The 22015-nt window shown below is 44.6% G+C and overlaps 1 protein-coding gene across 11 annotated transcripts in view; it reads right to left on the reverse strand.

Moving 5' to 3' along the window:
* Positions 1-22015, reverse strand: part of TBC1D1 (TBC1 domain family member 1) — a 224205-nt gene that overhangs the window by 141173 nt on the left and 61017 nt on the right. For 8 of the 11 annotated variants that reach the window (XM_044945996.1, XM_044945991.1, XM_044945995.1 and 5 more), the window contains exon 1: positions 5104-5691. The exons of 2 other annotated variants lie outside the window; for them this stretch is intronic. In XM_044945996.1, the coding sequence (XP_044801931.1) occupies positions 5104-5676 (573 nt within the window). In that variant the 5' untranslated portion in view covers positions 5677-5691. Of the gene's footprint in view, positions 1-5103; positions 5692-5744; positions 5914-22015 lie in introns of those variants that run through there. One more of the 11 variants, XM_044945999.1, reaches the window with a different exon arrangement.

The raw sequence follows: 22015 nt of genomic DNA on the forward strand, positions 1-22015 counted from the left end.
ACGCCAACTCCTCTGAAGGGGTCTGTATGCCATGCACATCCTGGGCCCCGCACATCTGTTCATCTCTCCCTCTGCTACTCCCTATAGCAGATTTCCTGCCCGCCTGACAAACAGCCTGTCACTGAGGCTCCTGTAACATGCCTGCATGCCTCTGAGCATGCTACCCCAACCACTTTGCACCCCTGAGCTTCCTGGCTACCTCCCCCTTGGGCGCCTTCAGGAGGGGGCAGGAGCCCCTCCCTGCTCTCCCATGGCACAGCACAGCTGGCTGATGTCTACCCTCCCCTGCCAGAGGAGCTCCTGTAGTTATTTTCTATCCAGTTCAGTATGCTCATCCAATGAATGAATGAATGAGTAATCAGAGATGCTTCAGGGAAGGCATCACCATCAAAAGGACTCAGATGGTCTGAAATGGAAGATTAGAGCAGAGGCACATTTAAGGCTAAGATTGGATTAGGCAATCTATCTAGGAGAACAAACTATAATTTACTTTCTTTCTCATTATGAGATCTGCTCCAGGCAGTGTTTCGTTGTGGATTAGATGGGGTTTCTATCCCTGCTTTTCTCCCTTCTCTCATTGTAAAATCAACCTGTGCCCAAATTATTGTCATTCTCAGTAACCAGAGCTCCCCAAGCACAGAGAGAGGCTGTAGCCACCACTGCTCAAACACCCCCACAGGAGCTTGATGGGGGCCATACCAGTTCTGCTTAGCAGAGGCAGCAAATTTTTCAAATTCAAGGAGTGGTTTGGCTATGACAAGTTCTTCCCTCTTCATTAGACTCAAATATGCACTAATTAAAAGTAATTTAAATCTACAGACAAGAAAATATGGTAATACATCTTTTAAAATTTTCCATCTCAACCTAGGACACAATCTCAGCAACAAACCAACATCAGGCTGACTTTAAGCAAGACAGCAATACTGCCACCTATATACTAGCTATAGTCAGAGTCTCACCTTACAGAAAGGCCACTGTGCACCAGTTAACAGAAGAGCAAGTCCAACTGGTCAGAGGCACCCAAGGTGGGCTGATCCAGTCTGCAGGAAACCTCAAAGGTAAGTAAATAAGCCCAATGCCAGGACCCAACTGTGCCTGCAAGCTGTGGTTAGCAGCAGCTGAGCAAAGAACAAATTGTGCTTGTATTCAATACAGAAGCAATTTTCTACTCAGTCATTTGCACCAATCTCAGACACTGGGTCACAGTCATTCCAGAAGATAGAGAATAATTACATATCCAAGGCATCACTACCACCTCCTGAACCACACCAGCCTCTTAAGCGGTCCCCTCGGCTTCCCAAAGCAGATATCACTCCTAGCTTTCACACCCACAGCACTTAGAAGCAACCCCTGCACAGCACCCTGGAACTTTCTACAGTCTGGCCCACATCAGCCCTTCCTGACTCAGGACCCAGCTCTCTCATGCATCACCTGCCTTCCTCCTGCTGCTCTACCAGGCCCACCTACAGGCCTTGTTCCCTGCTGGCCCCTCTTCCTGGTACTTCTTTAGGGACCTATTACCCACTCAGGTGAAATGCCACCTCAGCCCCAGGCACTCCCCACCAAACCACCTTATTAACTTTCCTTCCTAACACTCACCACCATCTGCAATTATTACAGTTATTTATTTGTTTCCTTCACTGCTGTCTCTCCTGTCTAGAATTTGAGTCATGAAAACAGGGGCCTGGTGTGCCTGTTCACTGCTCAATCTCAGGTCCTCAGGTGCTTAATAACTAGATCTGTGTTGAATACATTTGTTAACTTGTTGAATGAATAATGGCTATAAACCCAGGTTCTAAGCAAGGTCAAAATACGAAAAAGCCTGGTTTTACATAAAATATATATTAGTGCTTGAGTATGAATTTACAAAAGGACTCCTTTCCTAATATATTTTTAAATATTACAAAGCGTCAGTGTGTACACTTTTTAAAAGATAAACTTTTAGTGCAAAATGAGCTAACTCCTCCAGGGCATGAATAGTGAGTGCCTGGTACACAGATGGCACTCACTAAGTATCTGCTGAATATATACAGAAGCATTGGAGAATAGCTTAATACAAGGCATGAGCTACATGAAACTCGACTTGGATTTGAAAACAGCAAATTTGGCTATATTTAGCTCCCATTTTCTATTTTATCTGACAAATTGACATGTACATTTTAAATCCACTAATTTGAGATACTAGCAGTAATCTTAGCCATCGTTTTTATAGGCAGTAGAGATCCAAGGAAGTTCAGAAAATTATCTGGCAGTTCTGTTGCTGTTAGTCTTCACAAACAGGGAAGTGGACACACAGAAATACTCAACAGATTACTCAGAACTGCCAGGGATGTCTGTGGATTTAATATAAAAACCACAGAGCTTGAGAAATTTGTTTTTATTTAACAGTGTAATCTACATAAAAACTCCGGTATCCCTGATGAAAGACTAATCAAGAAATCATACCTCAAAAAAATACAATAAAATAAAGAAATCACACCTCCATAAACCTGGCTCCATTTTCAATATAATGCACACCTGCCTTAATGCTCCAGGACATGTCTAATATTTAAAAGGTATGTTAATTTTTCTTTTAACAGATAATCTCTTTGAAATAAAATTCTTCCAATAAAATTCTTCCCTATTTTGGCTTTATTCTTACATGATAAAATGACTCACTCTACATGTTCAGTATTCACACACTATTAATGCATCACCAAAGAAAACCAAATTCAAGTTCAGGTCACCACCTGCATCAAGTAACAGACATCTACTCCCAAGTAACAGACATCTATTCCCCTTCTTCGCTAACAGATGTTGGGCTGCAAATTACAAAGGTCAAATTAGGAATTTTTAATAGATGTGCAAGCGATTGTGTGAGGTGTGTGCTCACGTGCATTTGTGAGATCTTGAAGGGTCATTCTAAAATCTAACATAAATGCACTTTGGGAGTATGCACATTCTGTACCGTATCTGTGCCTCGTTTCTACTTTTAAAACATTTCCTAGTCTATAATGCAAAGTGTGTTAATGACTTGTCTCTTAACTGAACACCAAATAGGTTCCATAGAAAGCCATTCTTATAATTATAACCCCAAGAAATGAACTTTCAAACAGTAACTTCATATTCTAAAAGTGCTCACAGAATAACATAGTCTACAAAAATCAGTTATAGGGTGCAATTTACAATAGCACAAGACCTAGAAATGAAATACAAAAGAATAACATTTCTTAAAATTATGCTGATAACTTTGCTCCAAAAACATTTCATAGTTGTTTGCTATTGTTCTGTAGTTTAAACAATTTTGGAATAACATGATTCACAACTTAGATCAAGTTGGTCACATGCTGTTCATTTTTTACATGAACTTTTCAAAAGTACTGCCAGTTGTGGAAAGCTGACAATCCTTACAAAATTCTTGATTTTTTTTTTTTTTTTAAATAAGGCTTTGGTTTGCCGTTTTCATCATCACCTCTGTAGGCCAATATAAACAAAAGTTCACCACACTCCTATAGTGTAAAGCATCTTATATTGTATGTTTTAGGAAAGTACAGAAAACTATAAAACAGTATTAGCAGTAAGGTTTTTTTAGATTTACCTCTTGATTTTGGAATAAAACAAGTCTTTTTTTTTTTTTTTTTTCTTACTCCTTTTGGCCTTACAGTATAACAGTATAGTAATATTGGGTTGGCCAAAAAGTTTGTTCGGGTTTTTCCATGCGATGTCACCAAAAAACGAACTTTTCTGCCCAACCCAATATAGAAGCAGATTCAAATCCTCAACCTAGAATGAGTAACAGAATACTCAGGCAACACACCCTGAATTACTTTTTAAATCATATGACATTTTTAAACTTCAGCATTATTTGGAAAAGCCAACAAGTTATCACTTCAAGCCAGAAAATCTGGGCATTATTAATTTGTCTTCAGTACAAAACTACTTCACAACGACTCAAAACACGTTTGAAAGTCACTTCACTTTGACTACTAGCTGTGTTTCAGCAACTGAAGATTCTGGTGGGCAAGAGGAGGCAGTAAGATATAGTACCTGTCTAATAAGTAGTGTTACCTGGTTCCTGCGTCTCTATTTTATTATCACTTACATGACAGGCAAAGCCTATCGGCCTCATATAAAGGTATTTGTAAAAATGTACTTTTAACACTCTAAAAGCACTGCATCATAACTAGACGTACCACCACCTATTATTTGTAAAGGGTCACAGAACAGCTAACGGGTTCTCAGTGAGTTTAATTTAATTGCTCAACCAACCTGCCATACACCAAGAGCCAGCCCTGCGAAGGGGCTGGCAGAGAGAGGAGCCCGCTGGACTCGAGAAAGGTGTCCCATTAGCCCGCCGGCCTGTAGAGGCTTCAAGAGTTGCATCGTTCAAAGCACACAACACCTGGCACTCCGGGAGGATATTATTCTATCACTGCCTTCTTAAACTGGTGGGGACTCTAGAAATCCACTCCAATCCCTTCATTTTTGGAATAGCGGAATTGGCCTGGACTTGTAACGCTTAGTGATTCTGAAGGCGCCAATGTTCTGAAAATAAAACTTCAAATAAAAAACTTAGATTTAAAATTCAGACCCCCCGCAAACCCGCCCTTGAAAACCAGGGAGTTAAAGACAAAAGACAGACATCTAAGCGCACCGAGTTCAGCCTCCGGGCATCCTCCGTGCACGGTCCCGACAACCGAGCACAAACCTGTCTGTATAGGGGAGGCTGACACGCGAGGTCCCGCCGCCTGGACACGCCTCGCGGGGAATCCCGGGCGCGTTGGGGGCCGCAGAAGCCCACCCGCCCGGTGTCGAGCCTCACTCTCCCCACCTGTGAAATGGGCGTGAGGCCCCCGGCTCTTTCTCCCCACAGGGAAGAAAGTCTAATGAATGAGAACCACCTGGTGAGCGACCCGGACCGCGCTGGCCGCTCTCCGGACGCGGTCCCCCAGCAAGGGGCGCCCCTCGCGGCGGTCCGATCCCACCCCCACCAAGCCGCAGACCCCCAGCGGCCCGGACGCCCAGCAGCCCCACGGTTACCAAGGTTCCCCGAGCCACGCCCGCCGGGACGCCAGCTCCCGGGCGGTCCGCTACCGTAACGGGCGCCGGCCCGACGCCGCCTACCTTGGCCACCCAGCTGAACAATGGTGACATCGCGGGCCGGGCGGCGGCTCGTCGCCCGCAGCTCCCGCTCACTCCCTCCGCCGGCCCGAGCGGCGGCGGGCAGCCAGGAGCGGGCTCGGAGCGCGGCGGGGCCGGGGCATGGCTCCCCCCGCGGTGGTGGCGGCGGTGGCGGCGGCGGACTCCTCCCCGCTCGTCACTGCCCGGAGAGGTCGCGCCCGCGGGGCTGCCCAGCCGAGGAAAGGGAAGTGGGTGGGGAGAGCGGGGGAGGGGAGCGGAGGGAAGGGAGCGCGGCCGACCCCGCCCCCACCCCGCCCACCCCCACGCTCGCCTAGCGGCGGGAAGTTGGGACCCGCGGGGGTCGCCCTCCTCCGGGACGCCCCCGGCTGCGCGGGTATCGGGGGGAGGGGTCGTAAACCCTGAGGGCTTAGGGACGCGGCTTTCTAGGCCTTCGGGGTCCGTTTGGCCCAACTTTGAAAAAACTAGAAATTCCTCTCCCAGAGGTTTGATGAAAGCCCCAGGGCCGGAGCCGACACAAAACCCGCCCAACTTTCCAGGGGTTACCCCCACCCCCATGGCTTTGCTTCCTAAACGCTCCAGATTGCTGGTAACAAAAGGCCTAGTGTTTCCCTAACTCCTAATACCTTTATATAATCAAAGGTGGTTTTCTTGTAGTCAGAAAACTCAGCTGTTGAGGCTAGAGAAGGCGAGGTGGAGAAAGAACCTTCAGTTCCTGCCAGCCTGGAGATTTCAGCAACGTGAGAAATGTTGGTTTCACCAGTTTTCTTCTCTCCAAGGCAAGATGATAAGCCGTGTAGTCACTTTATTGCTACAAAGGTTAAGCTGAGTTTCAAACTCAGACACCCAAGAGTTGCACATTAAAAAAAAAAAAAAGAAAAAAGGCTAAAGGTCACAATGTGTAAATATCAATATATGTGTCATATGGAGCCACTCACTGAATGCCTCAGACCAAGTAGCCACCCTAGAACCAGAATTCTGATTCTTTCCTTTTGTTATATTAATTGTGCCCTATCCTCATGGGGGGCTTCCCCGTGGCTCAGTTGTAAAGAATCTGCCTGCCGATGCAGGAGACTGGGGTTCCATCCCCGGGTCAGGAAGATGGAGAAACAAATGGCAACCCACTCCAGTATTCTTGCCTGGGAAATCCCATGGACAGAGGAGCCTGGCGGGCTACAGTCCCTGGGGTGGCAAAAGAGTTGAACATAAGTAGAGACTAAACTACAATCTTCATGGGACATTTTTATGGTGTTTCCCAAATGCCTGTCATCTTGAGTTAGATGGGTATATTCATTATTTATCGCTACATGACAAATTACCCCAAAACTTAGAAACTGAGAACAGCAGTTTCTGTGGGTCAAAAATCCAGCAGCATCTTAGCTGGGCACCTCTGGCTCCAGGTCTGTAGCTGGGTCTGCAGGCATCTCAAGACTGAGCTGGAACTGAAGCATCCACTTACAAGCTCACACACAGTTGTTCCCAAGATTCAGTTCGTTGCAGGCTCTTGGGCTCAGGGTCTCAGTTTCTTGCTGCAGCATGTGGTTCTCCCCATAAAACTGCTCACAGAATGACAGCTTGCGCCCCGCAGGATCCAAGAAAGAGCAGGTGTCCAAGAAGGAAGTCAATGGTTTTGTAAACCACAGAAGTGACATCCCAAAACTTCTGCAGCATTCAGTCTAATCTACACTCAAGGCAAGGGTATGAGGGCATAAATACCAAGAAGACCACACAAGAGGAAAGGGTGTCTTCTTTTTCTTCTCCCAGGTGGGGTGCATGGGAACAAGATAAACGATAAAGTCATGGTGAATGTCAAGAGTGACATCATTCTAACAAAGCCTACCTGGCTACTTGAAAAGAGCCTTCAGAACATCTTTGTCGCTTAGTCGCTAAGTCGTGTACAAGTCTTTTGCGACCCCATGGACTGTAGCCCACCAGGCTCCTCTGTCCATGGGATTTCCCAGGCAAGCATATTTGACTGGGTTGCCATTTCCTTCTCCAGGGGATCTTCCCAACCCAGGAATGGAATCAGAGTTTCCTGCATCTGGCAGGAATTCCTGTATTGGAATACAGGAATCTATTCCTGTGTTGGCAGGTGGATTCTTTACCACTGAGCCACCAGGGAAGCCTTTGGAACATCTTGCTGCTGCAGCTGCTAAGTCGCTTCAGTCGTGTCTGACTCTGTGCGACCCCATAGACGGAAGCCCACCAGGCTCCCCCGTCCCTGGAATTCTCCAGGCAAGAACACTGGAGTGGGTTGCCATTTCCTTCTCCAATGCATGAAAGTGTAAAGTGAAAGTGAAGTCGCTCAGTCTTGTCTGACTCTTAGTGATCCCATGGACTGCAGCCTACCAGGCTCCTCCGCCCATGGGATTTTCCAGGCAAGAGTACTGGAGTGGGATGCCATTGCCTTCACCGTTGGAATATCTTCAGTTCAGTTCAGTTCAGTTCAGTTGCTCAGTTGTGTCTGACTCTTTGCGACCCCATGAATCGCAGCACGCCAGGCCTCCCTGTCCATCACCAACTCCCGGGGTTTACTCAAACTCATGTCCATCGAGTCGGTGAGTTAGGGAAGTGCTATTCTTTCATTCATTTCAGCAGTGTCGTTCCCTAGAGGTGGAAAGGGGGAGTGCATTTGCAACCATCTAACTAAATCTTTCCATATTATCACATTACTTCCCCCAAGCAAGCAGAAGAGATAGAGCCTGAGAGCTCCATTTAAGTGAGAGCCTTTATGGTCCCTACAGCCTTGCTACTCAAAGTGTGGTCCGTGAATCAGCTGCCTCAGCATCACCTGGCAATTTGTTAGAAATGCAGATACTTGGACCCTGCCCTAATCCCATCCTACAGAGTCACAAGCTTCATTTTACCATGACTCCAAGAGGCTAGGATGCACATAAAGTTTGAAATGCACTAGAATATGAGACACATTGGCCTTAAAATAATGTAACTGACAGTTGAGAGACCAGCTAAAACTGTCCCTCATCCCTGTGATGGTCTGAACTAGCTCAGCAGAGAGACACCTAGTGAGCTAGGGGAAGCAACATCATTTTGCTGGGAGTGGATGAGCAGCTGAGGACCAGCAGGACAAGCTGGATGGATGACAAATGTCACCCTGCATCATCACTCCAATCCCCAGCCTGAGCTCTATGAAAACGACTAGGACTGAGAAGCAACTCAAGGGGAACCCTGAGTGTACTCAGAGGGGAACCTGAAATGTACTAAGGAAACCTGAATTACCTCCAACCAACTGAGATAAACTTCCTGCTTCTATGCCAGGAGGCGGGAAGGCAAAAATAGAGAAATTACCTTAAATTTAGAAAATTGCACTTCTTGCCAAAAAAAAAAAAAAAATTAAGACTAAATCCTGAATATGATAGAAAGGAACGAGTGTGGGCAGGTGAAATAGGGACATCCAGGCTTCACTGTTTAAACCTGGATCCAAGTACACACACATCAGGATGGAGTCTCCTGCAGTTCCTGGTTTGCACTTGCCTAAACCTTACATTGGCCACCTGATGTGAAGAGCTGACTCATCTGAAAACACTCTGATGCTGGGAAAGATTGAGGGTAGAAGGAGAAGGGGACGACAGAGGATGAGATGGTTGGATGGTATCACTGACTCAATGGACATGGGTTTGGGTGGATTCTGGGAGCTGGTGATGGACAGGGAGGCCTGGCGTGCTGCAGTTCATTGGGTTGCAAAGAGTCAGACATGACTGAGCGACTGAACTGAACTGAACTGAAACCTTACGTGATTTTAGACTCAAGAGAGGTCTCCATCTGTTCCAGGTGTCCTGCTTGATCCAGGACTGGGCAGAATCACTCATTTCAAGGGAATCTAAGAACCTTTCTGACAGATGGACTTGATAGTAACATGTGGGGCTGTAAGGCTAAATATTACATGTATGTATGCACATTCAGTTGTGCCCAGCTGTTTGTGACCCTATGGACTGTAGCCTACCAGGCTCCTCTGTCCGTGGAACTTCCCTGGCAAGAATACTGGAGTGGGTTACCATTTCTTTCTCCAGAGGATCTTCCCAACCCAGGGATCAAACCCATATCTCTTGCATCTCCTGCACTGGCAGGCAGGTTCTTTACCAGCTAAGTTCTTAATTCCCTGCCAACATGTACTTTGCCAACAAAAATTCTGTTATAATCTGGAAGTTCGTTAAGGGGAAACTGTTAACATCAGACAAGCTAACAGATCTCACATTCAAAACGATTTCCCTTAAAATATTACGTTTCCTCCCATATGAAAAATGTATCCTCCTCTAAGAAATTGTATATTCCCCCAGGGAAGGACCGAACATAGAGGGGGCATGGATAATTTTTAATAGCTCCCCGGTGATGCCCTTTCAGCCAGAATTGAGAATACTTACAGATACTTACAGACAGAATAATCATTGCTCAAAGATGCTGATGGTTCTCTAGAGTCACCTGTGCTGCCAAGGCGGTTGGGTGAGGAAGGAGGGCAGATGATTTGGCTGTTTGTGGCAGGGTTGAATTCTCAAAGACCTTAAGGGGCAGGCAGGTCATATTCATGTGTGAAGAGGGCCAAGTGTGAGACAATAAGGAACAAATGAACTGTGGCAATGTGGAGAATGAGTACTCAGTTATTAAAGCTCTCCACCCAGCCAAGCAAAATGTGTAACCCGAATTAATTCAGCAGGAGAGGTGTTATTGGTGTTGACCTCTGGATTTACTTAAAACTTGGAGGAGTGTGGTGTGTGTGTGTGTGTGATTCTGTTTATTAGCCAGGATTGAGAACCACTTCCATAATTCTCAATCCTGGATCCTTTATTTTAAAAAATAAGTTCCGTGCTCTTTGGAGAGCAACAGGCTATCCAAATAAGACTGAAGAGGTGTAAACAAGTAGGATCTACAGAAAACCCAGGACCAATTTCCAGGTAGGTTTAAAAGGAAGCTTATGGCTTCCCTGATGGCGCATTAAAGAATCTGCCAGCAATTAGGGAGACCTGGGTTTGATCCGCAGTTTGGGAAGATCCCCTGGAAAAGGGAATGGCTATTCATTACAGTATTCTTGCCTGGAGAATTCCATGGACAGAGGAGCCTGGCAGGCCACAGTCCATGGGGTCACAAAGAGTCGGACACGACTGAGTGACAAACACTTTCATTTGAATGTCTCATCATCTCAGTTTTCCTGAGACATTAAAGGAGGGCTAAAAAGAGGAAACTCAGAAACTGGAAGAGTTGCTCATTGACTAAACTTGATCATAATTTCCCAAATAAGCCTGTAACTGCTGCCCTTTTGCCATGTTCCTCCTTTGAAAAGGAGCAAGGGGCAAGGACAGCAAAACCTCCTGCGAGTCCAGGAGGTGATGCTGGCAGGCTCCTCTCCCACAACTGAAACGTGGAGGGCACAGAAGTTGGAAACTTGCAGGAGCATGACCCCACTCTGCAGCCTGTTCCTCCCCACCACAAGACCCGGTTAAAAACAGAGTCATTGTCATGTCATTGTCATACCAACTCCAGGAGGAAACTCAACTTGGTTTCAAGAGAATGAGAACCACTTTGCACTTGGTAACTAGGATGCTGACAGCAGTTACAATGTGTTTGGTTTGATTGTTTCTCCCACACCACTATGCTATTCTGGGACACCAGCTGAGTGTCCTACAATTCAACTCAATTCTGACATTATCTACTCCCATCCTGACTTCAGACACCAATTGCAAGTCCAGGTTGTCACCTGTGCTTCTGACCAACTGGTTATAGATCGGAGGTTCCTGCAACCCCTCCTTGGCTTCAGTTAATTTGCTGAGTGGTTCACAGAACTCAGGGAAACATCTGACTTACTAGAGCATCAATTTATATAAAAGGATGTAACTCAGGAACAGCCAAAGGAAAGAGAAACACAGGGCAAGTTATGGGGAAATGGGGTGAACCTTCCATGCTCTTTCTAGGCACACTACTCTCGTCAAATCTGTTACCTGTTAATCAACTTGGAAGTTCTTCAAATCCCATCCTTCTGGGGTTTTATGGAGGCTTCATACACAGGCATGATTGACCTCTTCATTGGCCTTTGGCCATTGTAATCATTCTCCCCCTCCTCTCTCTTCTGTAGAGTTCAGGGGGTGGGACCTTCTAATCACAAGGTTGGTTCCCCTAGCAACCAGCCTCAATCCCAAAAGGACCTAGGAACTTTCCAAAAGTCACCTTATTAACATAACAAAAGACACCTTTATCTCTCTCTAAACAGGAAATTCCAAGGGTTTTAGTGGTTCTGTGTCTGGAAAGGTGGACAAAGACCAAAAGTAAATTGCTTATTATAAATCACAATATCACAGCAACTGATCAAGAATTTATTCAGTTTGTGAATATTCCTTAGCACCTATGGAGTACAGCAACACGTGTCCTAACAAGGAATAGCGAAAATGATCAAACCCGAAGCATGCCCTGAATAGGCATAGGAAGTAGCAGGAGAGAGTGAACAATGTCAAAGGAAGGGCCCAAGTGAAGCTCCGTGGAGTTCCAAAGGAATGAAAAATAACTTCTGGCCACAAAGGAAGAACCAGCGTCCTGACTGAAGACATCAGGACTTCTGTGGATGGTGATGAAGGAGTGGGTTTTCCACTGGCATGAAGGATTGATGTTCATCTCTGGAAATCAAGCCATACCAGGACAGATAGAATAGAAGTCAAAGCTCACACTGCAGAAAGAGCATTTTAGTAAATGGCAGTTTGGAGGTGTGCAGTCATGCCTCTCTGGCATAAAAGTTTGTTTCCAGAAAAAATATTTTCAAAGGATACTAGCAAATCCAGAAATGTCATGAAAAAAGTGTCTCCTTATGAACTGAAAACATATGTCCATGAAAAAAAGCTCATATATGAATGTTTTCACAGTAGCATTATTGTAATGGCTAAAAAGTCGAAACAACCCAAATGTCCATCAACTGACAAATGAATAGTGTGCCCACACAACAGAATATTATTTGGCCATAAAAAGTGATAAAGTACCAATGCATGCTACAACATAAATGGACCTTGAAAACATTATATCACATGAAAGAAACTAGACGCAAAGAACTATATATTGTATATGGTGGTGATGGTGGTGGTTTAGTCACTTAGTAGCGTCCAGCTCCTTGCAATCCCATGGACTGGGGCCTGCCAGGCTCCTCTGTCCATGGGATTTCTCAAGCAAGAATACTGGAGTGGATTGCCATTCCTTTCTCCAAGGGATCTTCCCTACCCAAGTCTCCTGCATTGCTGGATTCTTGACTGACTGAGCAGCCATGCTGAGACATATATTATATGGTTCCATTTATAAGAAATATTCAAATAGACAAATCCAAAAAGACAGAAAGTGGATTTGTGGTTTACAGGGATTGAGAGGAAAATGAGGAGAGATTGCTAATGATTATGGATTTTTTTTTTTCTGAGGTGATGAAAATACTTTGGAATTAGACAGTGGTGATGGTTCCACAATTTTGTGAGTATACTAAAGCCCCAAATTCCATGGCCTGTGAATTACAGCTCAATTTTTTAAATCCCTCTATGTGATGATGGTTTAATGACTTATATAATGTTTAATGGTTTAGATAAATTAATTTCCTGAGCTTGTATAACAATGGAGCCTATACTTCAAAGGGCTAATTTCAGGATTAAATGAGATACATATAAAGCACACAGCCTGAATCCTTGCACATACTAGGTGCTCAGGAAATGTCAGCTGATGTTGTGGGGGGCGAGTGGAGGAAGAGGCGAAGAAAGGAAAGAAGAAACTTCGGCGATGGCAGCCATAACTGTTGTAGCTTAATGATGGGTATAAGTAAGTGTTAGTCTCTCAGTCATATCCGATTCTTTTCGACCCCATAGATACTGTAGCCTGCCAGGCTCCTCTGTCCATGGGATTCTACAGGCAAGAATACTGGAGTGGGTTGCCATTCCCTTCTCCAGGGGATCTTCCCAACCCAGGGATCAAACCTGGGTCGCCTTCATTGCAGGCAGATTCTTTACTATTTGAGCCAGCAGCGAAGCCAATGATGAGTATGTGTGATGGTTAAGTTTCATGTGTCATTAAGAGCTGCCCAGACAGCTGGTTGACATTATTTCTGGGTGTGTCTGCGGCATTTGAGTAAAGAAGGTCACCCTCACCAATGTTCTGTAGACATTATCCCCTCCATTGAGGTGCTGAATAGAACAGAAAGGTAGAGGAAGGAGGAAAGCGCCCGCCCGCGCTCGCTCTCGCTCTCGCTCTCGCTCTCGCTCTCGCTCTCTCTCTCTCGCTCTCTCTCTCTCGCTCTCTCGCTCTGCTTGAGCTGAAACCTCCATCTTCTCCTGCCCTCAGACCTCAGTGCTTCTGGTCCTCAGGCCTTTAGACTCAGACCAGGATATACTTACACCATCAGCCCTCCCAAATCTCAGGCCTTCAGACTGGTACTGAAATACACCACTGGTTTTCCTGGTTCTCCAGCTTGCAGACAGCAGATCATGGGGCTTCTCAGGCTCCATAACCACATGAGCCAGTTCCTATAATAAATCTCCCCTCATATAGCTCTCTACTATATCCTATAGGTTCTGTTTCTCCAGAGAAGGCTAATACAGCGTGACTGCTATAAATACAGAAATAGAACACAAGTGATGGGCTGGAGATCTCACGTTCATGGCTGGGTTTATAGACAAACAGTTGAGAGTAAAGAAGAGATTGTGTGTTAGTCAAAACTAATTCTGGGACAGGTGGGCCCCCCAACATCTCTCAATATTTTCCTCTCCCTTTTTATGGGTTGCTATGTCTAGCAGTATGACTGTGCTCCACTTGTTACTTTCACTCTATAAGGCATACCGTGAATCGTCCAAGTTTTGCCGGTAAATTCCCGTCATTCTGGGCAGAGACTTGGTGTGCACAAGCATTACTAGCCTGTCACACTTTCAGAAAGTTCAGATATTCCTTCCTAAGAAATGGATTCTGCTCACTCACACTGCTCATCCAGCATTTCTCTTCCCCGAACATCCTGTGTGTCATTACCTATTGACAGCTCTTGCTTTCTCTCAAGCACAAACATGTACTCACATTTTAAATGATTCAACATAGAGTCTCTGGGTGGCAAGACTGAGTATCTGAAGACCAGCCTCAGAGCAAAGGATGCTCAATAAACTGGTGAATGAATGAAAGAAAGTACAGAGTGGAAGAATAAATCTTGTGCAGACATTTAGATTTAGACAACAAATTCAGGGGAAAGGCTGAAGAACACTCTACTTTGATAGAGCTGTGTCAGTGTTTAAATTAAGGTCTCTAACGTTATGTTTTGATTTTGTGCATCAAGTTGTAGTTTCTTATTAGCCAGAATAACAACAAACAAATGTAAAAGAACATTTTTAAATTTCTTAAGCGCCGGTCACCTTCACATTGCAAAATTAACAGCTGGCTGAGAATTCCCTGGTTGCCCAGTGGTCAGGGCTTTCCTGGTGGCTTATACGGTAAATAATGTGCCTGAGATGCAGGAGAACAGGGTTTCATCCCTGGGATAGGAATATCCCCTGGAGAGGGAATTGGCAGCCCACTCCAGTATTCTTGCCTGGGAAATCCCTTGGACAGAGGAGCCTGGTGGGCTACAGTCCATGGGGTTACAAAGAGTTGAGCACAAATGAACAACTAACATTTTCTTTTTCTTTCCAGTGGTTAGGATTCTGTGCTTCCACTGCCAGAGGCTTGGGTTCAATCCCTGGTCAGGGGCTGCATGCTATGCCAGAAGGTCAGAAAAGAAAAAGAAGCTGGCTGAAGCCCAGCTAGAAATTCTAAGTCTTGCAGTGTAAAAAGGGAGCCACTGAACTTGTAACTCTAGAGCTGTATGGTGACCAGACAGTAACAAATCACCCCAAGAATAAAGCTCACATCAGTGAACTTTCTCAAGATGCCTTTTTTTCTCTCAGTACTCAGCAGTCTAATTAAAACAGAAACTTACTTTATGACACAAAGTGCTCTCTTCAGTAGAAAGAACAATCAATATGTCATTGTGACATTTCACAACTAGCTAAATTAATATATTTTGCTATTTAAATATCTGTTCCCATCTCAATATTTTCCTTAATATATGCAGTAACTGTGTTCACTTTTTAGCTGGTAAGGCATTCTAAAAATAGAAACAGTGTTTTTCTATTTTTAGCTCAGTCTGTAAAGTTTAAGCAAATAATCTTCTTTCCAAAGTACTCCACACACATGTTTCAAATTCATGGAAAAACCCAGTGGCAATGAGCTCATAAAAGAAAACAGTGAAAAGTTGGAGTCAAAAGATTTTTTATATCCTCACCCTGTGTTACAACTCAACATAGATGCTCAGCTTCCAACTCAGACATTTTAATTATAATTTCTAATAGGAACATGAAAAACACTACTTAGTACAGCACTAATTTCACTGAAAAATAACTTCTTTTTCTACACTAAAAGTTATGTTTCTCCTTAAAAAGTAGACTAAAAACCATCAGTTCCTACTTCCTGGTCAAATATATTAGTGAATAAAAATCACACCAAGACTTCCTTTCCCCCTTTTCTCATACTAAATCATAATTTCCTTTTTCCTCCCAAAAAGGCAGTTTGCTCTATCCTTGCTTAGAGTGACTTCCCGCTTGTAAAATGATGTGTTTGTTCACTTTCATCCATTTAAATGTGTCATCTTTCAGTCAAGCAATCGAACTCCTTATTATTTGCCCAACTAAGTTGAAAACTTATGCTCCCACAAAAGCCTGCACACCAATGTTTATAGCAGCTTTATTTCATAATTACCAAAACTTGGAATAGACCAATACGTCCTTTAGCAGGTGAACGAATAAATAAACTGGAACATATTGACAATGGAATATGATTCAGTGTTAAAAATAAATGAGTGATGAAGCCATGAAAAGACATGGAGGAACCTTAAATATACATTACTAAGTAAAAGACGTCAATCTGAAAAGGCTACATATTGTATGATTCCAACTATATGTGATACTCTAAGAAAAGCAAAACTGTAGAGGCAGTAAAAAGATCAGTGGTTACCAGGGGCTGAGGATAGGAGAGAAGGGGCGAGTAACCAGGGCACAGATGATTTTTAGGCAGTGATAAGAATGAAAAAGTTGGCTTAAAGCTCAACATTCAGAAAACGAAGATCATGGCATCCGGTCCCATCACTTCACGGGAAGTAGATGGGGAAAGCGTGGAAACAGTGTCAGACTTTATTTTTGGGCTCCAAAATCACTGCAGATGGTGACTGCAGCCATGAAATTAAAAGACGCTTACTCCTTGGAAGGAAAGTTATGACCAACCTAGATAGCATATTCAAAAGCAGAGACATTACTTTGCCAACAAAGGTCCATCTAGTCAAGGCTATGGTTTTCCCAGTGGTCATGTATGGATGCGAGAGTTGGACTGTGAAGAAAGCTGGGCGCCGAAGAATTGATGCTTTTGAACTGTGGTGTTGGAGAAGACTCTTGAGAGTCCCTTGGACTGCAAGAAGATCCAACCAGTCCACTCTAAAGGAGATTAGCCCTGGGTGTTCTTTGGAAGGAATGATGCTAAAGCTGAAACTCCAGTACTTTGGCCACATGATGTGAAGAGTTGACTCATTGGAAACGACTGATGCTGGGAGGGATTGGGTGCAGGAGGAAAAGGGGATGACAGAGGATGAGATGGCTAGATGGCATCACTGACTCGATGCACGTGAGTTTAAGTGAACTCCAGGAGTTAGTGATGGACAGGGAGGCCTGGCATGCTGCGATTCATGGAGTCGCAAAGGGTCGGACACGACTGAGCTACTGATCTGAACTGAACTGAACTGAACACTTTGTATGATACTATAACGATGAATGGCTTAGCAATAAAGAATCCACCTTCAGTGGTTCAATCTCTGGGTTGGGAAGATCCCCTGGAGAAGGAAATGGCAACCCGCTCCTGTATTCTTGCCTGGGAAATCCCATGAACAGAGGAGCCTGGTGGGCTAGAGTCCCTGGGGTCAAAAAGAGTCCGACATGACTTAGCAACTAAACACAACACAACAACATAATGATGAGTACAAGTCATTATATATTTGACCAAACCCACAGAATGTACAACACTGAGAGTGAATCCTAATGTGAATTCTGGACGTCAGGGGACGGTGGTGTGTCAGTGAAGGTTTGCCAATTGTTATAACTGTTTTACTCTGGTGAGGGATGCTGACAGTTGGGGGCAGGGTCATGATTGTATGGGGGCAGGGGCCATATGAGAAATACCACCTGCTCAATTTTGCTGTGAACCTAAAACCAATAAAGAATCTGCTGGCAATGCAGGAGACCCAGGTTCAATCCCTGGGTTGGAAAGATCCCTTGGAGAAGGGAATGGCTACCCACTCCAGTATTCTTGCCTGGAGAATCCCATGGACAGAGGAGCCTGGCAGGTTACAGGCCATAGGGTCGCAAAGAGTTGGACATGACTGGGCGACTAACGCTTTGCCACTTTGCCACTACAACTATTCTTCAAAAACTTTTGAAAAAAAATCAAGTTTTAAACATCACTGAAATTTTCTGTCAATGTTCTCAGTGTTTTGTGTGCATGCTTCCATATTTTGGAACAGAACTGCACACCTTGAAAGAGGTAAAATGCCTCTTCGTGTCAGAGTCCTATGCCTGGTACACAAGCACGCACCTCCACACAGTCAAGCAAAAAAAAAAAAGTCATATCTGTTTCCTCACCAGGGCTTGAGATTCTGCTAAAGCTTCCACCAAACTATGTATACCAATTCTGGCTCTGCTCAGCCGAGTTTTCAGGTGCACAGGACAAACGTGCTTTCCAGAAGCTAAGATCCACGTGCTATATTCTTAGGTCCACACCCTTCCAAAAACTCTAAAGATAAAAGGTCTCTCTGGGCTCACTGCTTAGCAAAAGAATGCATAGGTTGTAAAATAAACCAGCACCTGCATCCTGGTCTCTACACACAGCTGGAGAAGGTACATCACTTATGTTGGCTTTGATAGAAGATGCAAAGGCTGAGAAGACACAAGAAGAAGGAAGTGGCTTCTCTTTTCTATTTGTGTTGGAATCACCTTCCGTTTCTCAAATGCTTATCAGCGGAGAAGACTAAAATATGGCTCTCCTCATCCGGAGATTTTCAAACACAGTACAGGTTATGCTTTGGGGGAAGTGAAGATGGATTCAACCTTCAGATGAGGGTCAGGATTCATCTTAAATGGTCAGATTGAATTGCACCCAGCCCTTGGAGCCTTTCTCTCTGTGCAGGGAGTGTGGTTTTGGAGACAGCCCAACAGGAGGAACAGGGCGTTGGTGTCCAGGTGTGCGCAGCTAGCTTCCACCTGCTCACGACTGGCTGTGTGACCTCAGGCAGCTGACATTGCATTTCTGGACCCGTTTGCACCTTGTAAATTTTTAAAATATAATTTTAGTATATGTGCTGCCAAAGCAAGCACTTTTAAAATATAATTTTAAAATTTATTTTATTTTTGATTCACGCCACTTGGCATGTGGGATCCTAGTTTCCTGACCAGGGACTGAACCCACATCCCTTGCCTTGGGAGCATGAAGTCCCCACCTTGTAAATTTTTGGAGGTTGGGTTCCTTCTAAACTTCCCTCAGGAATGCGATGGAATATATTCTAATTTAAATGCCCATGGTGGGTTTGTGACTGGCAGCCTTAGCTCAGGGTCAAGGTAGAACTGAAACATAGCTGCTTCCCAATCTCAAGGTCATAATTGGAAATTTCCAACTTAGAACGTTTCCAAAACCTACAGTTAGTTTCTTACCTCAGGGGAGAAGATGACAAGAAAGAATGCCTACAACACAATGGCAGGGGTCACCTGCTTCCTGTCTGAGGTACCCTTCTCCAAGGTCAAGGGTCAGGAAGGAACAACACCCACTGAGCCCTTATTACATGCCAAGTGTTTTCATATAGTCTCATGAATTCTCACAACTCCAAAGCCATGGGGGCTGGACCTCCCAGAGCCTGGGGGGTCAGACCTCTCCCTGCAGAACTGTAGGGGCAGGACTTCTGCCCCGCTGTGTCCAGAAGGTGAGACCTCTGTCCCAGTGGGCATGGAGGGCAGAGAATCAAGCCAAAGGGGATTATTCTAAAGCCTTAAGGCTTTAGATCTCATGGAGTTTGCCTGGTAGCTTGGACTTACTTGGGCCCTATCAACCCCTTTCTTCTCTCTGATTTCTCTCTTTCAGAATAGAGTTGTCTATCCTATGCCTGTCCCACCACTGTTCTTTGGAAACACATAACTTGTTTGATTTCACAGGTTCATGGCTGGAGAGAAATTTGTCTCAGGATAAGTCATACCTTGAATCTCACCCATGTCTGATTTGGATTATATTCAGATGACACTTTGGACTTTTGAGTTGACAGTGGGATGTAATAAATGAATTTATTACAAAAGACATGAATTTGGGGGGATCAGGGACAGAATGCTACAGAATGAATTGTTTACATATTCCCCACATTGCTATGTTAAAACCAAATTCCCCAGGATCTCTGGGGGTGATTAGGTCATGAAGGTGAAGCCCTCATGAATGGGATTAATACCCTTATAAAAGAGACCCCAAAGTGATCTTTCTTCCCTTCCACCTCATGAGGTTACAGCAAAAAGACTGTCATCTATGAACCAGGAAGCCAGCTCTCGCAAGACAGCAAATCTTTACCTAGGATGTTTCAGCCTCTAGACCTGTAAGAAATAAACTGCTGCTGTTCATAAGCAACTTAGTCTGTAGTATTTTTGTTACAGCAGCTCAAATGGACTAAGACTAACAATAGTAGTAGAACATGTGTATGGAGTGCCTACCGTCTACCGGCCACTGCTAACACCAGCAAACCTTTGACATGCGTTCATTAAGGATCAGGCATCGTTCTAAGCATCTACAGTGCACAAGGCTGGGACCAGGATTACTCTGCTTCTGATGGAAAATTGAACAGGTAGAACCAGGATACAGGCTGAAGCGTTATGCCAGCCTAACCACTTTACTACCCTAATTATTATCTCAAAACTCTGATGCAGGCTGTTATTTATTGTTTTGCAAACGAGGAAGTAGAAGTCGAGCAAGGTAAAAAGCAATCCTTCACCCAAGAGCTAAGGCTCTCTTTGCAATGTCAAGAAAGCAAATGGCCCTAAGTGCTATCAACACAGGACTCTGTGCTCTAAGATTTCAGGGATCTAGTCTGGCCAAGAAAGGTTCTGGGGAGAGTTACCAGCTTGCAGCCACCAACAAGCTCTGTCAAGGGCAGAAGTTTTGGAGCCAGGGGCTGAGCCAGTGCCAACTAGGCTAGGGGGAGGTGGGCTTGAAATGGCAGCATATTTTAATGAATCAACAATGAATGAGAGAGGAAGGGAGGGAAAAGAGGCTAGTTCTCTTTGAGTCTGAGGGAGAAGGGCCCTTTCCGAGGTTTTAGCGGGGCCAGAGGTTAGTAAGAAGGAAGAGAGGCTGCAGTGGGCTGCCCCACGAGGCCACCTGACCTGAACCCAGGGCAAACCAGGGACTGGGCGGCTGGGTGTCGGGGAGGCTGGAGCAGCGGTCCTTCCCGTGAAAAGCTGGCCTGACTGATGGGCTGGGGAACCCCACCTCCCAGTGCCCAGGAAATTCAGCTGGATGCAGTGTGGCCCCTGCACAGCTTAATGAGAACCTGATTCTTGGATTGGGTATATCCGTGGGTCCAGAAAAAGGTTCCCTTACATGAAAAACATCACCCTGCTCTTCCCCTCCATGGGCCCACAGCTGGCCAAATCCGAGAAAGCAGCACAGAGCTCCTTGACATCAACAAATTCTGCTTTATAGTTTCAGTCCAACAAACAGTGATTTCAGGTATCTGACTATGGCCCTCCATGTGCACAGCAAGGGAACTTAAGCCACTGAAATATCCATGAATTCACACACAGTCACTTGATAAATACTACGGCGCACATTCACACAGCTGTCCTTAGGGATGCCACAGTAAAGACTCTGCTTGTGCCCAGAGGAATGTCATAGGGTCCAGTAGGCCCACAGAAGCAGCAAACAGGACACGGCATGACCAAGTGAGAAGTGCTGCTAGAAGGAAAAGGGACGGTGCTAAGAGAGCATACAGAGAAGCCTGTAACCCAACCCTGGGTAAGGGGGCACCCTCTAAGACAGCTGAAGGGTTTAAGGACACACCCAAAGGCCAAGTGAAAACTAGCCACTGGGGGATAAAAGGGGAGGAAGACGATCTCTAAACTGCTAAACTGCAAAGGAGTAGACTTTGATACTGGACTTTTTAATACATATAGCATTCTTATTTTCTAAGGTTTTTTTTTTTTTAAATTATAAAATACATCAAAACATTAAATAGAATAATATGACAGATACTTAGGTAGATACTACTAGTTTCAACAATTTTAAATATTCTGTATATATGTGTGTGTGTGTGTGTGTGTGTCTGTGCATAGGGCTTCCCAGATGGCTTAGTAGTAAAGAATCCACCTGCAAAGCCACAGACTTGGGCTTGATCCCTGGGTTGGGAAGATCCCTTGGAGAAGGAAATGACAACCCATCCCAGTACTCTTGCCTGGAGAATCCCATGAACAGAGGAACATGGTGGACTATATATAGTCATGGGGTCGCAGAGTTGGATACAATGATTAAACAGCAGCAGCAGCAAAAATAGATATTTTTTTAAAGAAGTAAAATGTTACTTTTAGAGCTCTTCTCCTCCATCCCCAGAGGTAACTACCATCCTGCACTAGGTATAACTTTCCCCTTGTTTTCATTTATTAACCTCATAGGTATCAATCCACAAACAATAGAAAGTAGCATTTTGTGATTTTTGAAGTTTTTCCTACATGGTATCATAGTATATACATTTTTTTAGGAATTGCCTGTTTATATTCAACATTGTGTTATTCTAACTTCTGAATAATATTCAATTGTATTAAGTTGCATGATTATTACACAATTATATCTT

The sequence above is a fragment of the Bubalus bubalis genome, chromosome 7 (assembly GCF_019923935.1).
Source record: "Bubalus bubalis isolate 160015118507 breed Murrah chromosome 7, NDDB_SH_1, whole genome shotgun sequence".
Taxonomy (NCBI): domain Eukaryota; kingdom Metazoa; phylum Chordata; class Mammalia; order Artiodactyla; family Bovidae; genus Bubalus; species Bubalus bubalis.